The 17,814-nt window shown below is 30.4% G+C and overlaps 1 protein-coding gene and 1 pseudogene across 1 annotated transcript; both read left to right on the forward strand.

Annotated features, from left to right (window-relative positions):
* Positions 1-8,773: 8,773 nt before the first annotated feature.
* LOC129307416 (GABA transporter 1-like) lies at positions 8,774-12,852 on the forward strand. The gene is made up of 7 exons (XM_054948369.1): positions 8,774-9,058; positions 9,924-10,154; positions 10,510-10,607; positions 10,807-10,993; positions 11,109-11,239; positions 11,434-11,667; positions 11,899-12,852. The coding sequence occupies exons 1-7, from the start codon at positions 8,920-8,922 to the stop codon at positions 12,277-12,279; spliced, it is 1,401 nt and encodes a 466-aa protein (XP_054804344.1). The 5' UTR covers positions 8,774-8,919; the 3' UTR covers positions 12,280-12,852.
* Positions 12,853-14,577: 1,725 nt separating this feature from the next.
* On the forward strand, positions 14,578-17,523 carry LOC129291211 (GABA transporter 1-like; annotated as a pseudogene).
* The last annotated feature ends 291 nt before the right edge of the window (positions 17,524-17,814 follow it).

The raw sequence follows: 17,814 nt of genomic DNA on the forward strand, positions 1-17,814 counted from the left end.
GTTTTTTTATGATACAACGTAGATTTGTTTGTTGAATCTTTTGGAAAAAGGACTCCCATTAATATTCTACCATGTCTAAAATATGATAATACTTATATGCAATAAATAGAAAATGGATAATATAATTTTTAGTTTCTAAATTTTTTTATTATGAATTTAGTTTTAAATTTTTGACTCAATAAATGAATTATAGGCATTGAATTGTATTGAACAAAAAAAAAAGCTATAAAGATTGAATCGTTACAAGTTAAAAAATCAAAATGACTAAGTCATTATTTGTTGAAGTTCAATACTAAATTGATAGTTGAACTAAAGTTTAAGGATTAGATATTATATTTTAAAAAATAATAATAAAATCTCTCTTAAATTTATAAATGATAATTTGATCTTTTAAAATGTCATAATTTTTCTGAAATCCTTAAAAAAAATTTCTGTCATTAATGAATTTATATAAATTATCAAATTGTCCTTGTTAAAAATAAATAATTTACAAGTTTTATTTAAATATTTATAACTTTTCTTCTTATATTCACAATAATGCAACAGTAAATGAGAAATTTAACGTGTAAAGTTATAATTTACTGTTGCATTGTTGTGAATATAAGAAAGAAAGTTATAAATATCTAAACAAAACTTATAAAATATTTATTTTCAACAAGAATAATTTGATAATTTATATAAATTTATTAATAATAGAAAAGTCTTCAAGAACTTCAAGAGAATTATGATATTTTAAAAGATTAATTTATCATTTATAGATTTTAGGAAGATTTTATTATCATTTTCTCTTATATTTTTCCTCAAAAGCATGGATTTCTTCCGACTTAGCGTCCTAGCATAGTGAGGAAATGGCAAAATTGCTCACTGAGCACCAACAATCTCTATAACATGAATTTTAAGAGCATTACCAAGTTAGATTAAGGTAAATGATAAGACCTTTTATTCCTTAAATAATCGAGAGTTTGGTTGTTAGCTTTTATATACTCTCTTTATTAAAAAAATATAAAATATTTTTAATCAAATTTTATTTCTTAATAAAATAATTACCTATTTTCAAACTAACCCTATTTTTTCATATTTATCCTTATTGAACACCTTATAATAAATATAAAATTATTATTAATGGGAGTACTTAAAAAAAAAGGTAACGATAACCTCAAAAGACTAAAAATATTATATTTTTAAATATTTAACTCTTTAAAAATATCTTATTTTTTTTAAAAAAATAAATATGGCACTAACTAGTCCCCCTTGAAGTTTTTCAAGAGATGCAGAGATTGGGTGTAGTATGGATGGAGATTTGGACCTAAACTCTCCGGGTGGGACTTTTTTTTTTTTTTTTTAAATACGGGTTACACTTTTTGGTTTTTGGACCTGACGGTTTATAGTGGCATTAAAACAATCTTTATGACATTGGAAAAATATTTTCATTTGACTATGTCTCCTTATATTATGGTAGTAAGTAGTAGCAAAACTATTAAGCGGATTAAAATGAAACAATTATAAAAACAAATTAAATGAAAAAATTATAAAAACAAATTAAATGAAAAAATTACCTTACTAATTTACATTAAGTATTGCTTCCTCGGTTTCTATTTATCAGAATCTTTTTGCAACTTTTAGTTGTCTTTATATATAAAATTAATGGCAGAGCTACATTGACGTGAGAGGCAAATACGCCCCTTCACCCGGGAAAATATTGTGTATTTGTGGCATAAGTTTTGATATGTTGTATTTAAAAATTTGATATTTTAAATTATTTGTTTTTAAAATTTAATGTTTTATACTTCTATTCTGTCCTTTGACTTTAAATATTTTTCATCCTCCGTCTACCTAGTGTGTTGTCTCCCAACGAGAGATTAGTTTATTTCTTTAGACTCAATCCTTGTTGGTCACTATGCCCTATTTTTACCATTGGAGTTAAGTTGGTGACTTGTTAGTTAATTTGGAACTCACTAGACAATGAAGATTCTTGCAAAGTTCTTCTTTTGATCTTTATTATAAGACACCTCTAATTATTTTATTGAAACTAAAAAAAAGTGGTTAAGTCATTAATTTTATTTAAAAATAAAAAAAATCTAATTTTTACATTTAAATAAAAAATTAAATTTATATTACATTATCTTTTATAGTAATAAGTTTAAATAGGGGTAAAATCAGAAAAATGTAATCAAGGGCCTATTTGTTTCTTGTTTTTAAAAACTATTTTTTATTTTAAAAATAGAAAAATTTTAAAACTTATTTAAATAAGTATTTCTTATTTAATTATTTTCAAAACTATTTTCATTTTTTGTTTTTAAAAACAAAAAAATGAAAAAAATTATTTTTTTATTTTTAAAATATAGTAAATTTGATTATTAAAAATTATAATTACTTTAACTAATTTTTATTATTAATTATTATCACTAATTGTCTATAACTATCACTATTAGTTCATTTTTTAATTTTAAAATTGTTTATAAATTGAAATAATCAAATGGATTTTCATTTTATTTTTTTCAAAAACAATTTTAAAAACTATATTATAAAATAGTTTTAAAAAATAAAAAATGGAAATAGAAACCAAACAAGCACTAATACTCCATTATATTCTTACATTAAGAATCAAAAAATATCTCTTCTAGAATACACCTTGTAATAAGAACTTTGACCAGCAGCAATATTAAGCCTGAACATGGTTTCGCATAATCTAGAACATCATATTCACCTTTCCCACTCTGTTTTTTATTTATTTATTTTTTTTTTTACGAAAATGACCTCATGACGTGGTATACATAACTAAGCTGAAAGTCCAGATCATATACGCACGAAATGAAAGTCTTAGTGTTTACATACCTAAACCATCGAATCTGATTCTGCTTCTGGACTTCAAATTTGTCTAACCCAAAGTGCTTTCGGCGACAAAGCAACGTTAACCTTTATCTTGGTCTTCTTTTTTTCCCCTTATCCAGCCGAGTACTGTTGCGTTGTGACCTGACTTTTCAAAACTCATTTTTGGAATTAGTTATGTGAAAGAAACACGTGCTTGACATTAATTCTGGACCACTCTAGTTAACTGGCTTAGGTCATGGGGTTTACATGTATCCAGCGATGTATTCCTTTGACAACCAACTATTATTCTAACGAGATAACAACTCTTCCAAAGTTACTTTGGATATTGATTTCATACTTTAAATTTAATTTTTATTGATTTGGTTTTTTATTTTAATCTTTTAAATTTATGCAATTCCGTTTTAAATTAATCTCCTAACTTTATTTTTCCTCTTCATTTCTTTTAGTTTTACTGATCCCTTGATTAAATCTGAAAGTTTACTTTCGTCTTTTAATTGTATTCTTTGATTTCATATGATTTCACTCTAATTTATTAACCCCCTAACAACTCAGACGCACTCTAGATTTAGATTTAGTGAGATGTGTGGTGAGTGTCCAACACAATTATTCTGTCTGTGGGTCCTAAAAATTAACAACCTTGTGCAATTTTATAATATAATTGCGAATGGTAAGATTGTAACGGACTCTTGCCACCTCTCATCAAATAAAACCCCAAATAACTTTATTTTATTTTTGGAATTTTATTGCCAATGGTTTTAATTTGTAGAATTAATTATAGAACTGGTCATGTGGAAATTGAATTTAAAGCATAGGGTTGACTCATAGGGGTTGACTGATCATATAAAAATCAGGGAAAAAAATCAGGGGAAGGTGTTTCAGTGATTTTTAAAGACAGAATCAGAATAATATAAATCACGAAATAAAAATATCAGATAAAGGTTAAATATTAAATTATAAATAAACAAAATCACAAGATAAAAACATATATCAAATTAAGTGATAAAAATGAAAATTTTAAAAAGTAAAACTAATTGACGACTGAATTAGAATTAAATTAATATAGATGATAAAAATAAAATTTGTAATAAAATGGATTAAAAGTGAATCTTGTATATTTGTGCAAATGTGTGTGTGTGTGTGACATTCTTTATGACGTAAGTATGGTGTGGCTTCTTAATATCTTTTTGTTTTATATTAATATTAATGATATAACATTTGTCTGAATTAATTACGTGTAAAATTTAGGGATAATTAATGTTTTAATCCTTACATTTTCACTCAATTTTCAATCAAATCCTTATAGTTTTGTAACTTTTACATCAATCCTTATAGTTTGCTTGTTAAAGGCTTTAATCCTTATCGTTAGTAAAGTTATTAACTTCGTCAATCTATTAATAACGTGGCAAATAGTCTCAATCTTGTGTGACACGTAGATTAAAAACAGCTACCGAAACTAATTTCTTCCCCATAATTTCCAGCTCAGCTATATCCCCACATTATGAACCCTGAAGCTTTGCAAGAGGGCTCTCCAAAGAAAGCGGCATCGTCCTACTGGAGTTAACCTTCACTACTCTTCTATTTCATCCAAAACCAAGTAGGTAAAAATGCTTTGGAGTTAGCATTGAGTGTTTCCTCTTCGCTGTGAATTTTATTGTTAAACATGCTTTGGATATTAGCATTAGTTTTGTCCATTTTTCAACCACCAGGAGAGCTTGTGAAGTTTATTGAAAATGAGAATAAGCTTCCGTACCAGTGTGAAGTTACTGATAATAGATTGAGTTTATCTCATGTTCATCATTTGTAAAGAGAGAAAGAGAGGGGGAGGGGAGGAGAGAGGTAACATCCCTGTTCCTAAGTAGTGTCAGATGATGAAATAATTGTTGATAGAATGACTTAGCAATGACTCGATTGATGGTCTTTGACTATGCACTCAGCTGACAAATCAATTGGTTTGAAAATAACCATTGTTTTCTAAGCAAGAATATGCAAGAATGAACATGTTATATATGGCTCCGTTTACCTCTGTTTTCTACACAAAGAAACAGAGGCACTTGCTGATTATGATGTACATGGAAAACTCTTTTACCTAGGCTTCCGCTTGGGTCCAATGGCAATTGTGATATGCAAAGCATTCATTTATATTATCAAGTAAACTAGCAGGCAAAATATTATTACATAACACACAAGAAACATCAAGAATGAAATCTCAAGGGAAGTAGGAGTGGATGGTTAATAAGCCTGTGAATCAACAATTTCTTCTATGTCACGCTAATAAATAAACATTTTTGTAGGAGTTTATGTTGGATGGTTCTAGCTAAAAGTTTGAAATTTTGATGCAAGAAGGACAAGCTGTGAGGAAGTTTGAATGTAGTGAGAAAAATGGACTATGACGTGCTCTATGCTCAGCAGTATGTATACATATATGAACAAATAAATCCCAGCCATGGCGACAATGAGATAGAAGAATAAGCAAGCCCAGTGCTCAAAGATGTTCGATTCAGCTTTAATCTGCGTGTTGTTTGCTTCGGACTTTGTTTTAATTCCATGCTCTATGCGATTGGTCCCCCATGTGTAATTAAGATTTAAGAGAGAATGAGAAGTTTTATATTCTTGAAAAATTGATCTTTTACTCCTCTAATTTTCAATTTATTATAACTCAATCCCTCAATTATAACTCGTTGTGACTTAATCCCTTAACTATGACTCACTTATGATTCAGTCCCTCAACTTTTAAATCACTTATAAATTAGTCCCTGAACTTTGTTAATTTTTTTTATATTAGCTTATATCTCACATCAATGAGCAAGAGAAGGATATTTTAAAATAATATATGAGTATTTTTTTATTTCTCTTATTTGATAAAAATTTTTTAAAAAAAATTAAAAATAAAGACCAAATTATAGGTGAATTAAAAGTTAAAGGATGAGTCACAATGAGTTATAATTGAGGGATTGAATCATAACGAGTCATAGTTGAGAGATTGAGTTACAAATGAGTTAAAAGTTGAAGGATTAGAAGATTAATTTTTTATATTTTTTTTGCAAGCAGAGAAGTTGTATATTTGTGGCAAGCCAACTCATGCGTCCATATTGCCACATTGGCCAAATTATGACGGTGTTACTCTACACGAGACACTTGATAACGTTTTAAAAGTGAGAGGATTGGCACGATAACGATATGATACTATGAGGGCTAATTTAACCAAATTGAAATTAGAAGGATGAAATTAAAAATTGAGTGAAATTAGAAGGATGAAAAGATTAATTATCCCTAAAACTTATAAAAAACGTTTTGAAGATCTCAAAATTTGTTGAGCACAGGCGGCCCTCTCAGAATAATACCATTCAAAATCTTAATTGAAAGGTTTCATCGGATTACATAAGCATTACATTTGTTTATAATAATAACTCTTTCTCCTTAAAAAATACAATATGTTTTTTTAAAAATTAAATATTAAAAAATATAAAATATTTTAAGTATTTTAAAATATAATCATTATATTTTTTAAAAATACTTATAATAAATAAATAAATTTTATTTATTTTAGAATGAAATATTTTATTAAATAAAAATAAATATAAAATGATAATATTAGTTTAAAAATAATAACTACTTTATTAAAAAAATAAAATTTAATTAAATTTTTTTATATTTTTAAATAGAAGCAGCACATGTCATTGTATATTTGTACGTGCATTAGCTGTATTCATAAGCAAATATTAATATTAACAATAGAAGATGTTGTAGCAGTAGTCAACAATATTTTCTTTGCTAGAGTAATCAAATTGTCCAAGAACAACACAATTAATCAATTTATTGTTCATGAAAAGAAGCAACATGGCATGCAACGGCCTTCATGCGTAGAAATATGATTTCTCAATGGGCAGTCAGAGGTAGGCTTGCGTGCATCTCTCTCTCTCTCAATATTTATAAATAACTTGTTTCATTGAAATCATAAAAGTCTTTAAAATGCATTAATTTTATTTAAAGTTTTAATAAATTTTTAATTTTATTTTATTAAATATACATACAGACATATATTTTAATAATATATTCCTTTCGCTCCATTTATAAGGTATTTTTTAAAAGTAATTTAATATTTTAAATATAAAATATTTTAACAAAGACATTTTATTAAATATGCTTGTTCCAAAATCATCTTGCCTTATTATATTTTATATCTCCATTTAATGTTCCACAAATAATATTATATTAAATAAAAAGTATTTTTAAAAATTTATATTTATATTCTTAAAAAGAATTTTAAAATGTATCTAATAAATGTTATTGATATGCGTTATTTTATCAAAAAAATATTTATAAATTGAGATGAAATGAGTACTTTATCTTATTAACATTTAATGCAGATAGAAGAAAAAACTTGTGATAAAATGTTCATGGCACCTGACTTATAATAAAATAAAAAATCGTTATTTCTCTATTCTTATAAATAAAATGAAAAGAAGTATATATATAAAAAATTTTAGTGACTCAAGTCTTGAGATTCATTGGTACTAAATTAGGTTTTTAATGATTAATACTTGAGAAGCACATATAAAGATGTTTAATAAATTACCCACTAATAATATTTTTATATTAATAAAACAAAACTTCGACCACGGTATTATTAGATTTTATTTGTTGGACCAACTTTCTTTGCTGCCCCACACGCCTTTAACATGAAACTCATTCGTGGATGTCGTGTTTACTTGCTTTCATTATAACAATAAAAAATAAAAAGGCTAAAATGTGCGTGCATACGGGGTTTTGGTCTCCTTGCCAGGCTGGATCTGGTCAACTTTTTAGGGCACATGTATTAATAGAATTTGATATCCTTTTTTTTTTTTGAATAATACAGCAGTTTAATTTGACTTCAATATTCACACTAGATGAACCACCTAATTAGTTATTGTGTCCCACCATCAACCTTTTTTCCAATCATTATATCCCAATATATTCCTATACACCTCATAGTTAGTTTTACTTTAAAAAGTATTTAATATTTAATTAAACTTTTGATAACTATGATAATTTTATAGATAGTATTGCTTTCTCCTCCCTTCCTTAACTTTTTAGAAAGTAAAATTAACTATCTTATACATATCAATAAAAATAATTTTAAACTAATTAATGTCTTGAAAATTTTCCATATTTTTAACTTTTACTTTCAATTAGTTAATTCTCATAATTTTTCAATGCGAACTAAGTCTCTTTATTCATTGCTTAGAAATATTTTAAGAAAACATATTAATTACTTCTAAAATTTTAAGAAAACATGTTAATTACTTCTAAAATTTTGTAGATTACCAAACATCACATCCTCTGAAAGCAGAAATAATATATATATATATATATATAGAGACAGAAAATAGTACACATGCAATGATAAAGGCAAACGGTACTGCGCCGAGAGGACTTCAAAATTTCATCATAAACAAAATACTAGTTTAGAGGGAATTACAGTGGAGATCAATAACAATTAAATCCGTAATACTTTTTAAAAATGTAAATTATAAATATTTATTCAGATAATCACAGGCAGAAATTTAACTATAAAATGAGAGTTCTATTTATAATTTAAATATCCTATTTATAATTGGAACTCTAAATTTTAATTATTTACATTGATATATTTATAACTTATTTTTTAAAAAAATTATCTGTCATTAATTTCTTTTTAAGCTTACTTGTCACTTTCCCAATAGTTTATCAGTGCATTTGCGTCATTGTCCTACTTGTAGTTTAGAGAAGATTAGTTTGTAAAGATATTCCAAACACTTTAATTATTTTATAGAAGTGCTTCTTTGACCGAGAAGAATACATATGTTGCTTCCGCATGCACCCCTCCAATGTATCAGTCTTTTTCAGCACTGGGTCAATCTGGCAATTACTGGTCTCCTTGAGATATCTTTTAACTCATCATGTGCCTATATATATAAACAAGACACCATGATTATCCCAAGGCACATATATTGAAAACCTCTGAATCTCTGATCATCTCAGCTGCGTGTATATATATTATATATAGAAACAAGTCCGGAAGGAGAGAGAAATTGAGAAAGACAGGGAGGGATTGAGGTAACAAAGATGGGAACTGTAGTTCTTGATGCTGTGACTGTCGAATTGCCCGCAAGTACTGTTGACAAGGAAAACAGCCATGTCATCACCAGTCCCTCTGATCCTCAGCAACTTGACGCAGGAGCTCTATTTGTTCTCAAATCTAGAGGTTATTAATTCGCTTTTACCCTTTTGAGTTCTCTTTAATTTATTAATTGCCTGTGAAACTGAAAGGTAAGATCATTAAGAAGAAGCTTTGTGTCGTTCCAGACTGGCTCTGCTATATATGAATCCTTTAATTGACTGCTATTTCCATTATGTAAAGAAAGGTCAGAAACTATCATACATTGAAAATCTGAACTGATCGATATAGAATTTGCAGACACTCAGGCTTGGGTATGTCTTCCAAAAGAAGATGAATCATAGTTAATATGTGTTAGATTATGTGCCTAGCGATTTCAAAACCTTGAGTAATGTAAACCGTAAAATTTGACAGTAGGATGAGTTAAAAGTAGCTCCGACATTTACGTATCTTTGTCGGCCCAGAAAAACTACTCCCTGAGGAATAACTCTTCCTCTGGAAGAGAAAATCAACTAAGTTGTTTGTGAATGTTCATTTGATAAACCCTGGTGAAAACGAATAATCCACGTTTCTGACTGATAATTCAGTTGTTCGGGGCCATTAAGAATTAATTTTTCTGTGGAATTTAGTCATGATTGCTTACTTAACCGATTCTCTAAAGAAAGAAAAAGGGTAGGATCCCCAAGCATAACAAGCTCCATTCCAGACTGGTTTTCTGCTGTGAAATATTGAATCTGCAATCTTGTTTCCGAGAGAATAACCCAGAAGAAGAATTAATTAAGTGGGTATGCGGTGAAGCCGACCAAATGAACCGGTATCAACTGTTGAATTAGTTAATGCCTTAATCTTTCTAATGAAATGCGTGTTTTGATCATTAACCTTGAACTATTATTTTGATGGGTTTAATGATGGATGAGTTCCAGAACTTGATGATGATAATTTGAAAACACAGGATCATGGTTACACAGCGGGTATCATTTGACTTCGTCGATTGTAGCGCCAGCACTTTTGACTCTGCCATTCTCGTTCAAACTATTAGGATGGGTTGGTGGAGTACTGTGCTTGATCGTTGCAGGTCTCGTCACATTCTATTCTTACAACCTCTTTTCGGCTGTCCTGGAGCATCACGCTCAGCTTGGCCATCGCCAGCTTCGCTTGAGAGACCTGGCCAGGCACATTTTAGGTATCTTTCTTTTCTTCCTTAATTATAAACCCATACATTCTCTCTCTTCCATTATTCTTCACTCACATTATTCTATCATTGAACCCAATATTCCGCCATATGTACAAGCCTTTTTAAATTTAAACCGTGATTACAGATTTATTATGGGGAAAAGTAACCATCTGTAGCTTTGGCTTTGGCTGAATTAAGACCTAGTTCCTTAATTTTAGGATAAAATGATTAATTTTTCTTCTATTATCTTAAAACAGTAACTCAAGATTCATTGTCATGAGAAAATGAATTGTATTACTGTTTTGATTGATTGTGGTTAATGTTAAATGCAAAAAAGAATGATTCTTTTAACTAATCGATGCAGGACCACGATGGGCCAAATATTACATAGGCCCACTTCAGTTTGCTATATGCATTGGTACAGTTATTGGTGGACCTCTCGTGATAGGAATAAGCCTTAAGGTTAGGTGGTCAATTTTTCCATCACATTATCGTAATCAAATTCTTTCACTCCATTTTCTCTCCTATTTAAAAACGCGTGTTCATATTTTATTAAAACTAATTCAGGTGATAACAGTGGAGTGAAACATGAGTAGAAATTAATGTAATATAATATTTTAGCTTGGAGAAAATTAACAATTGTCTACTTTGTTTCATGCAGTTTATTTACACGCTGTACAACCCAACAGGAACAATGAAGCTGTACCAATTTATCATGATAAGCGGGGTTGTCACACTAGGGTTGGCTCAAATCCCATCATTTCACTCTCTAAGGCACTTGAATCTTGTTTCTCTTATTCTGTGTCTGGCTTATAGTGCTTGTGTCACAGCCGGTTCCATATATATTGGTAAGCAAATTGAATCAAACACACAATTTACTGAATTTAATTAGCAGCCTAGACAGATTGAGAAATTGTCATGCATCTTAAAAAAAATTCGTAATTCTTGTTTTTGCTGTTTCAGGTCATTCCAAGAACGCACCCACCAGAAACTATTCAGTCAAAGGAAGCAGTGCAGACCAACTTCTTGGCGTCTTCAATGGCATTTCAATCATTTCCACCACATATGCATGTGGTATCCTTCCTGAAATACAGGCAAGAAACTTCTAAGTCCCATCATTTTTCATTGATGAATGTTGAGTGGATTTTCTAAACTGCGTTTTCTGACACCGCCATTTTCTACAACTGATACCCACATCTAGCACTGAAACTGATCATGAAATGCATGTAGATGCATGCCTAGTCAGTGATAGAAATATGATTGATTTGGAATTATATATAATGTGCAGGCAACGATAGCACCGCCGGTGAAGGGAAAGATGTTCAAAGGACTATGCTTATGCTATTCTGTGGTGGTCACAAATTATTTTAGTGTTGCCATATCGGGATACTGGGCATTTGGAAATCAGGCTGGTTCCACCATTATTGCTAACTTCATGGGAGAACACAAGCCTTTGCTTCCCACTTGGTTTCTAGTGATGACCAACTTGTTTATTCTTGTGCAAGTACTAGCAGTCACCGTGGTAAGAACTTATTCGATCACTTGCTAATTCTTACGTAAGTGAACTTGAGTTTGAACTTAATAATTAATATATAATAAAATGGATGAATGTCATAAACTTGATGGTTGAGATTTTGAGTAAAGATGTAGTGTTATTTACTTCTTATTCCCTAGAAGATTTTTGAATTGCTCAAACGCTACAGTATGTTTCTGAACTGATACAAAGCTACTTTGATGATGATGTTGTGTGCAGAGCTATATGCAGCCAACAAATGAGTTATTTGAATCCATGTTTGGAGACCCGAGCAAGGGAGAGTTTTCACTTCGGAATGTAGTGCCACGTGTCATATCAAGGTCATTATCAGTGGTGGTGGCCACAGTACTGGCTGCGATGTTGCCATTCTTTCAAGACATAATAGCAATTTTTGGAGCGTTCGGGGTGATTCCTATAGACTTCATTTTGCCAATGGTTTTCTTCAATCTCACCTTCAAGCCTTCAAAACGCAGTTTCATCTTTTGGGGCAACACATTGATAGCTTTAGCTTCCTCAGTTTTGGTTGCAATAGGAGGAATAGCATCCATTAGACAGATAGTTCTCGATGCCAAAACATACAGTTTATTTTCTGACCTTTAGAATATGAGCGCGCGCGCGCGCGCCCACGTATGACGAAGTTGGGTAATCCTTCCTCATCACTCTACCATAGTAAAGAGTGGGTACTGAAATAGAACAATACCGAAGCGCAAGAAGGCTTGGTTTGACGAGGTTAGATTGAACAGCATTTTCAGGTAAAGGATATCTGCTAGCAAATGCTAACCTGAATGGTGGTTGGAATCTCCAGTTCATTGTATAGAGGGCTTTATATATATATATATATATATCGCTCATGACTGGAGAATTATAATGCATGTGTGTGAAACCAGCTGATAAAAGCAGGATCAGTGACTGTGATAAGGGGGATTAATGGAGATGACAACGATGAACAGCCTTTTCGTGGAAGTGAATGAAGAAGCCAGATCATCCTTAGCTTAGCTTGTTAATTAGCTGTAGAAGTGAATGAATGTGCCGACGTTTTAGCCATCAGGATTTCACACTGTCAAAGACGGTTTTGACCAATCTCCACATTCTTTGTAAATTCTTTTTGTCATTTGTATACGACAAAGATATATTTTTTCTGATCTATATATAATTATTCTAGGACCAAGAAAATGAGTAAGTTATAATATTAAATACGTGTAGAGTGTTTCCTCTCATCTTAATTATAGAATAAAATTAATCAAAGTTATATTAAGAAATGATAATCAATATTCTTAAATTTATAAAAAAAAATTTCGTCTTTTTAATTTTGCTCTTCATTAAAATGACCACAATAAAATATATATAGGAATTACAACTTGATGCAATTAAGAAGAGGTTACATTAAAAAAAAAGTTATTCATAATTATGACATCTTTATCATATATTTAATACTAAATATGGCTTTAAAATTTTGTCCGGAATGGACTGGAGGGAGTAAACTCAATTATCAATAAGACTATAACTATATATAACATCAAATGAAGAGAAGAGAAGATTACAAAGGAAAAATAAAGAGAAAGTATAGCGTATTCTTTTCAAATGGTTATTTATTTTGGGTATATTCAATTCAGTCCAACTGATGTTTTTTTTTAATAGCATAACATATAAGGGTAAGATTTATATACTCATCTTTACATATTAATATACTTTCTTCGAATCAAATTAAGATATATAAATTTAAATATATTAATAATATTAATAATTAAAATTTATTAAAAATAAATAATCTATAATAAATATATATATCTTAATTTAATTAAAAATAAATATTTTAAATATATAAAAAAAGTTAAATATATAAATTTTTCCCAACATATAATATCGCAGCCTATTTTGACTTCCGCACACCACCACCCTGTCAGATGTGCCCCGCCCCTGCATTGTTTTAGTTACTTCCATGCGGAGTTTATCCTTTTCAAGAGCATGTTTTAAAAAAGAAATACCCTCCCATTTAAAAATTTAAAATATTTTTTAAAAAATTAAATGTTAAAAGATTAAAGCATCTTTAATATTTTAATATGTAATTAATATTTTTTAAATTCTCATAATAAATAAATTATTTTAAAACAAAATATGTTATTAAATAAAAAAATAAAAAATGTTAGTTTAAAATAATTAATTATTTTATTAGAAGTGAGTTTGGGTTAAAAATGATAGGAGTATAATGAAAAAGATTTAAAAGAGTACATCTAATTATATTCGGTCTTATAATTGCATTTTCACTGGCTACTTTTCAAAACAACTACTTTTCAAAGTAATAAATTAAAGGATATATCCAAATCCAAGTATATATATGTTCAATCTTCATTATATACAACTGGAAGAGTCAAATCATAAGCATTAATTGATGAAAGAAAAATCAAGAGTCAATTAAGTAATATATATACCATATATATATATAATTAAAAATTAATTACGTATTTGATTGGGCATTTCGTAATATTTATAATTTGTAAGGTCACCTGTGACAATGAGTTTTATACACGGCGGCACCCTGTTGATTAAAACTTAATTACGTATTTGATTGTGCCTTTCAGAATACTTTTTAGCTTGTGGTAATAAAAAAATATTTTATAATATTAAAAGATTTTTTTGACTATCTTAGCTAATCTTTTCTCATAGAAAATGGGTTTAATCCTAAAACTCTTTAAGGGGTATGGACCAGGTTAAAAAAAAAAGGGTATGGATCATGTCAATTAAGCTATAAACTCTTGGCATAAATTTAAGAAATCAAACTAAAACTTTAATTTGTATAAAAATTAGAGGTGTCATCTTACCAATTTCTTTCATAAAATGTGTATATATCAATTAACGTTTATTGTCCATGGTTTATTAATATTATGAAGAGGATGTTATATGTTGAAAAATAGGACATGCATTTCATCAAAGTCAAAAAGTACTAGGCCTGAAGTGCTAAGCGTGCATGTTTTGTCCTGTTCATTATTCACCCTTGAAAAAAGATAAGTCTGAGAACTTTAACGTCACTCCTTTTCAACACTGAGGACTCAACCTGCCATTTTTCTTTTTATTGATTTGTTTCTCTAATTATCATTGCCTATATATATATATATATATCTATATATTATTTTAGAAAGAGAGGAGAAAGATAGAGAGAGGGAAAAAAATCCAGAGAGAGAGAGAGATTGAAGCAAATTAACAAGATGGGAACAGTAGTGGTTCATAGCTCTGTGACTGTGGAAGTTCCTGCAAGTAACAAGCAAAACGGCCATGTTAACCATTCTGATCCAAACCAACTAGACGCAGGAGTTCTCTTTGTTCTCAAATCTCGAGGTTCGTTTTCTCATTTCAATTCCTATTTTATTATCTTTGGCAAGTGATCAATAAGAAGCTCCGTTTCAGACTGGTTTTGCTAACTGCTGTGTAGCTTCAATCTCATAAACTAGTTTATTCATTGAAGATCATGTATCACAAGTCACAACTTTCTAATCTTTCAATTCATATGAAATGTGTGATATTACCAAGATACTGAAAACCGACCAATCAAAGTATTGGTTTAACAGCTAGTGATTAAAACCGTAATCAAAATGTGACAGATCGTTAATGAACAAAAACATTTCACTGGTGGTTTATCGGTTCACCTGGGATTAATTCGATTTTTAATACCATGGATAATACTCTGTAAGGAATATGTTTAATGTTGTTGATGAAAACACAGGAACATGGTTGCACAGTGGGTATCATCTGACGACATCAATAGTGGGTCCAGTGCTCCTGGGTCTTCCATTCTCGTTCACACTTCTAGGATGGGTTGGAGGAGTCTTGTGTTTAACCATAGCTGGTGTCGTCACTTTCTATTCTTATAAACTTTTATCCCTCATCTTGGACACCGACAACTTCGATTCAGAGATATGGCCGCAGATATTTTGGGTATCTCCGTCTTCTCTTTTCTCTCACTTCTCTGCAAGGCTACTAAAACTTAAATAAGTCATTAAATCGATTAAGACACTGATTTAAAGGTCAATATTTAATGGTCAAAATTGGAGTTGAATTATCAGTTCAATTGGCCTGGTCGACTAGATTTATGCTCCTCAGTTGGTTTCTTCATTTTGTTTATCAATTTTTTTTATATGAACTCCTTTTATTATTGGTTCAGGACCAAGATGGGCCAAATACTACGTTGCCCCACTCCAATTGGGTATATGCTTTGGCGCAGTTATCATTGGTCCTCTTTTGGGAGGGCAAAGCCTCAAGGTTATATAGAGACTCAATTAATCACATATCCTCTTATAGTTCATGTGTATTCTTCATTCCATTTTGTGCTGAAATATATATAAACTATTTGACTGTGGTGTGCAGTTCATTTACATGCTGTACAACCCAACAGGAACAATGAAGCTATACCAATTCATAGTGATATGTGGGGTCATCACATTAGGGTTGGCTCAAGTCCCATCATTCCATTCCCTAAGGCACATCAATCTTGTCTCTCTTATTCTCTGTGTGGCTTACAGTGCTTGTGCCACATTTGCTTCCATATATATATTGGTAATTAACCAAATTGAATCTCTCAATGACATCTCCAACATTACATAGAGAACCTAAAAATAAGAGAGTATCTTCTTGTATATATGTATTGCAGGTCACTCAAAGAGTATAGCGCCCCCCAGAAGCTATTCAATGAATGGGAGTAATATAGACAAGCTGTTTGGTGTCTTCAATGGCATCTCAATCATTGCTACCACATATGCATGTGGCATCATTCCTGAAATACAGGTAATTGCAAATTGAGTGATAGAAATGAATGATATTTAATCATTTGGGATAATTAATTAATGTGCAGGCAACTACAGCAGCACCAGTGAAGGGAAAGATGTTGAAAGGGCTAAGCGTGTGCTATTGTGTGATAGTCCCAACATACTTCAGCGTTGGAATTTCAGGCTATTGGGCATTTGGGAATCAAGCCAGTGGCACTGTTATTGCTAACTTCATGGGACATCACAACCCTCTTCTTCCCACTTGGTTTCTCTTCATCACCAACTTATTCACTCTCCTCCAAGTCCTTGCAGTTACTGTGGTAATTAACAATATTAACGGATCTGAGGGATTTTTTTAATGAATGTTCTTCATTTTTTACGTGGAAACGAATTGGAAAGAAAAAAATTATCTCCCCCAAAAAAAAAAAAAAAACAACACTTCTATGAATTTTGAAACTTGAGCACTCGCAAGAAGAGGAGCTTGTTAACTTCTCTCTAAGCACATACGTGAAGTAAATGACTTTTTATATAGACTAGAGCCTTACTTTACATGAGTGACTTTTTATTCCCCTGTTTGCAAGATTCAAGTCATCGCCTTTATGTAAAGAAAATAATCGGGTGTCTTTTATTTGACCAAACCATTGCGGGTAAATTCCATAGACCATAGTTTTGGACTGATACAGAACTTTGATGTCATAATTTTGCAGATCTACATGCAGCCGACAAATGAATTGTTTGAAACGATGTTTGGTGATGCGAAGGTGGGAGAGTTTTCGATTCGGAATGTTGTGCCGAGATTGATATCAAGGTCATTATCTGTGGTGGTGGCCACAGTCTTGGCTGCAATGCTGCCATTCTTCGGAGATATAATGGCAGTGTTTGGTGCCTTTGGGTGCATTCCTTTAGATTTCATTTTGCCAATGGTTTTCTTCAACCTTACTTTCAAGCCCTCCAAACGCAACCTTATTTTTTGGGTCAACACGTTCATAGCTTCAGTTTCCTCTGTTTTGGTGCTCATCGGGGCAATTGCATCGTTAGACAGATCGCTCTTGATGCCAAAACCTATAGTTTATTTTCTGATATTTAGAATGCATAAACCTCTTGGTCCACATAAATAAAAAAATAGAATAATTTTATAAATTAATCATGACTCTCGGCTTATTTTATTATCATGAAAAAGAACAATTTTTTTTTTTGAATATCAATACTGGGGTATGATAATTTTTTAGCCAACAAAAAATTGATCAACAATGTGTGTGTGTATACATCGTCTTTTGGATAAAAGAAATTCTATTAATTAATTATAATTAGTTCTCCAAAATCATGTGAAAAATGTTTTTAAGAGATATGCTTTGAGTTGGGCTCAACAATGTATAAA

The sequence above is a fragment of the Prosopis cineraria genome, unplaced genomic scaffold (assembly GCF_029017545.1).
Source record: "Prosopis cineraria cultivar Desert tree isolate PC_DT_omini unplaced genomic scaffold, ASM2901754v1 PC1, whole genome shotgun sequence".
Classification (NCBI taxonomy): Eukaryota; Viridiplantae; Streptophyta; class Magnoliopsida; order Fabales; family Fabaceae; genus Prosopis; species Prosopis cineraria.

Coding starts and splice junctions, on each gene's coding strand:
- LOC129307416 (XM_054948369.1), top strand. CDS start 8,920: ATGGGAACTGTAGTTCTTGATGCTGTGACTGTCGAATTGCCCGCAAGT. Junction 10,994..11,108: donor AGCCGGTTCCATATATATTG/GTAAGCAAATTG, acceptor TTGCTGTTTCAG/GTCATTCCAAGAACGCACCC. Junction 11,668..11,898: donor AAGTACTAGCAGTCACCGTG/GTAAGAACTTAT, acceptor TGTTGTGTGCAG/AGCTATATGCAGCCAACAAA.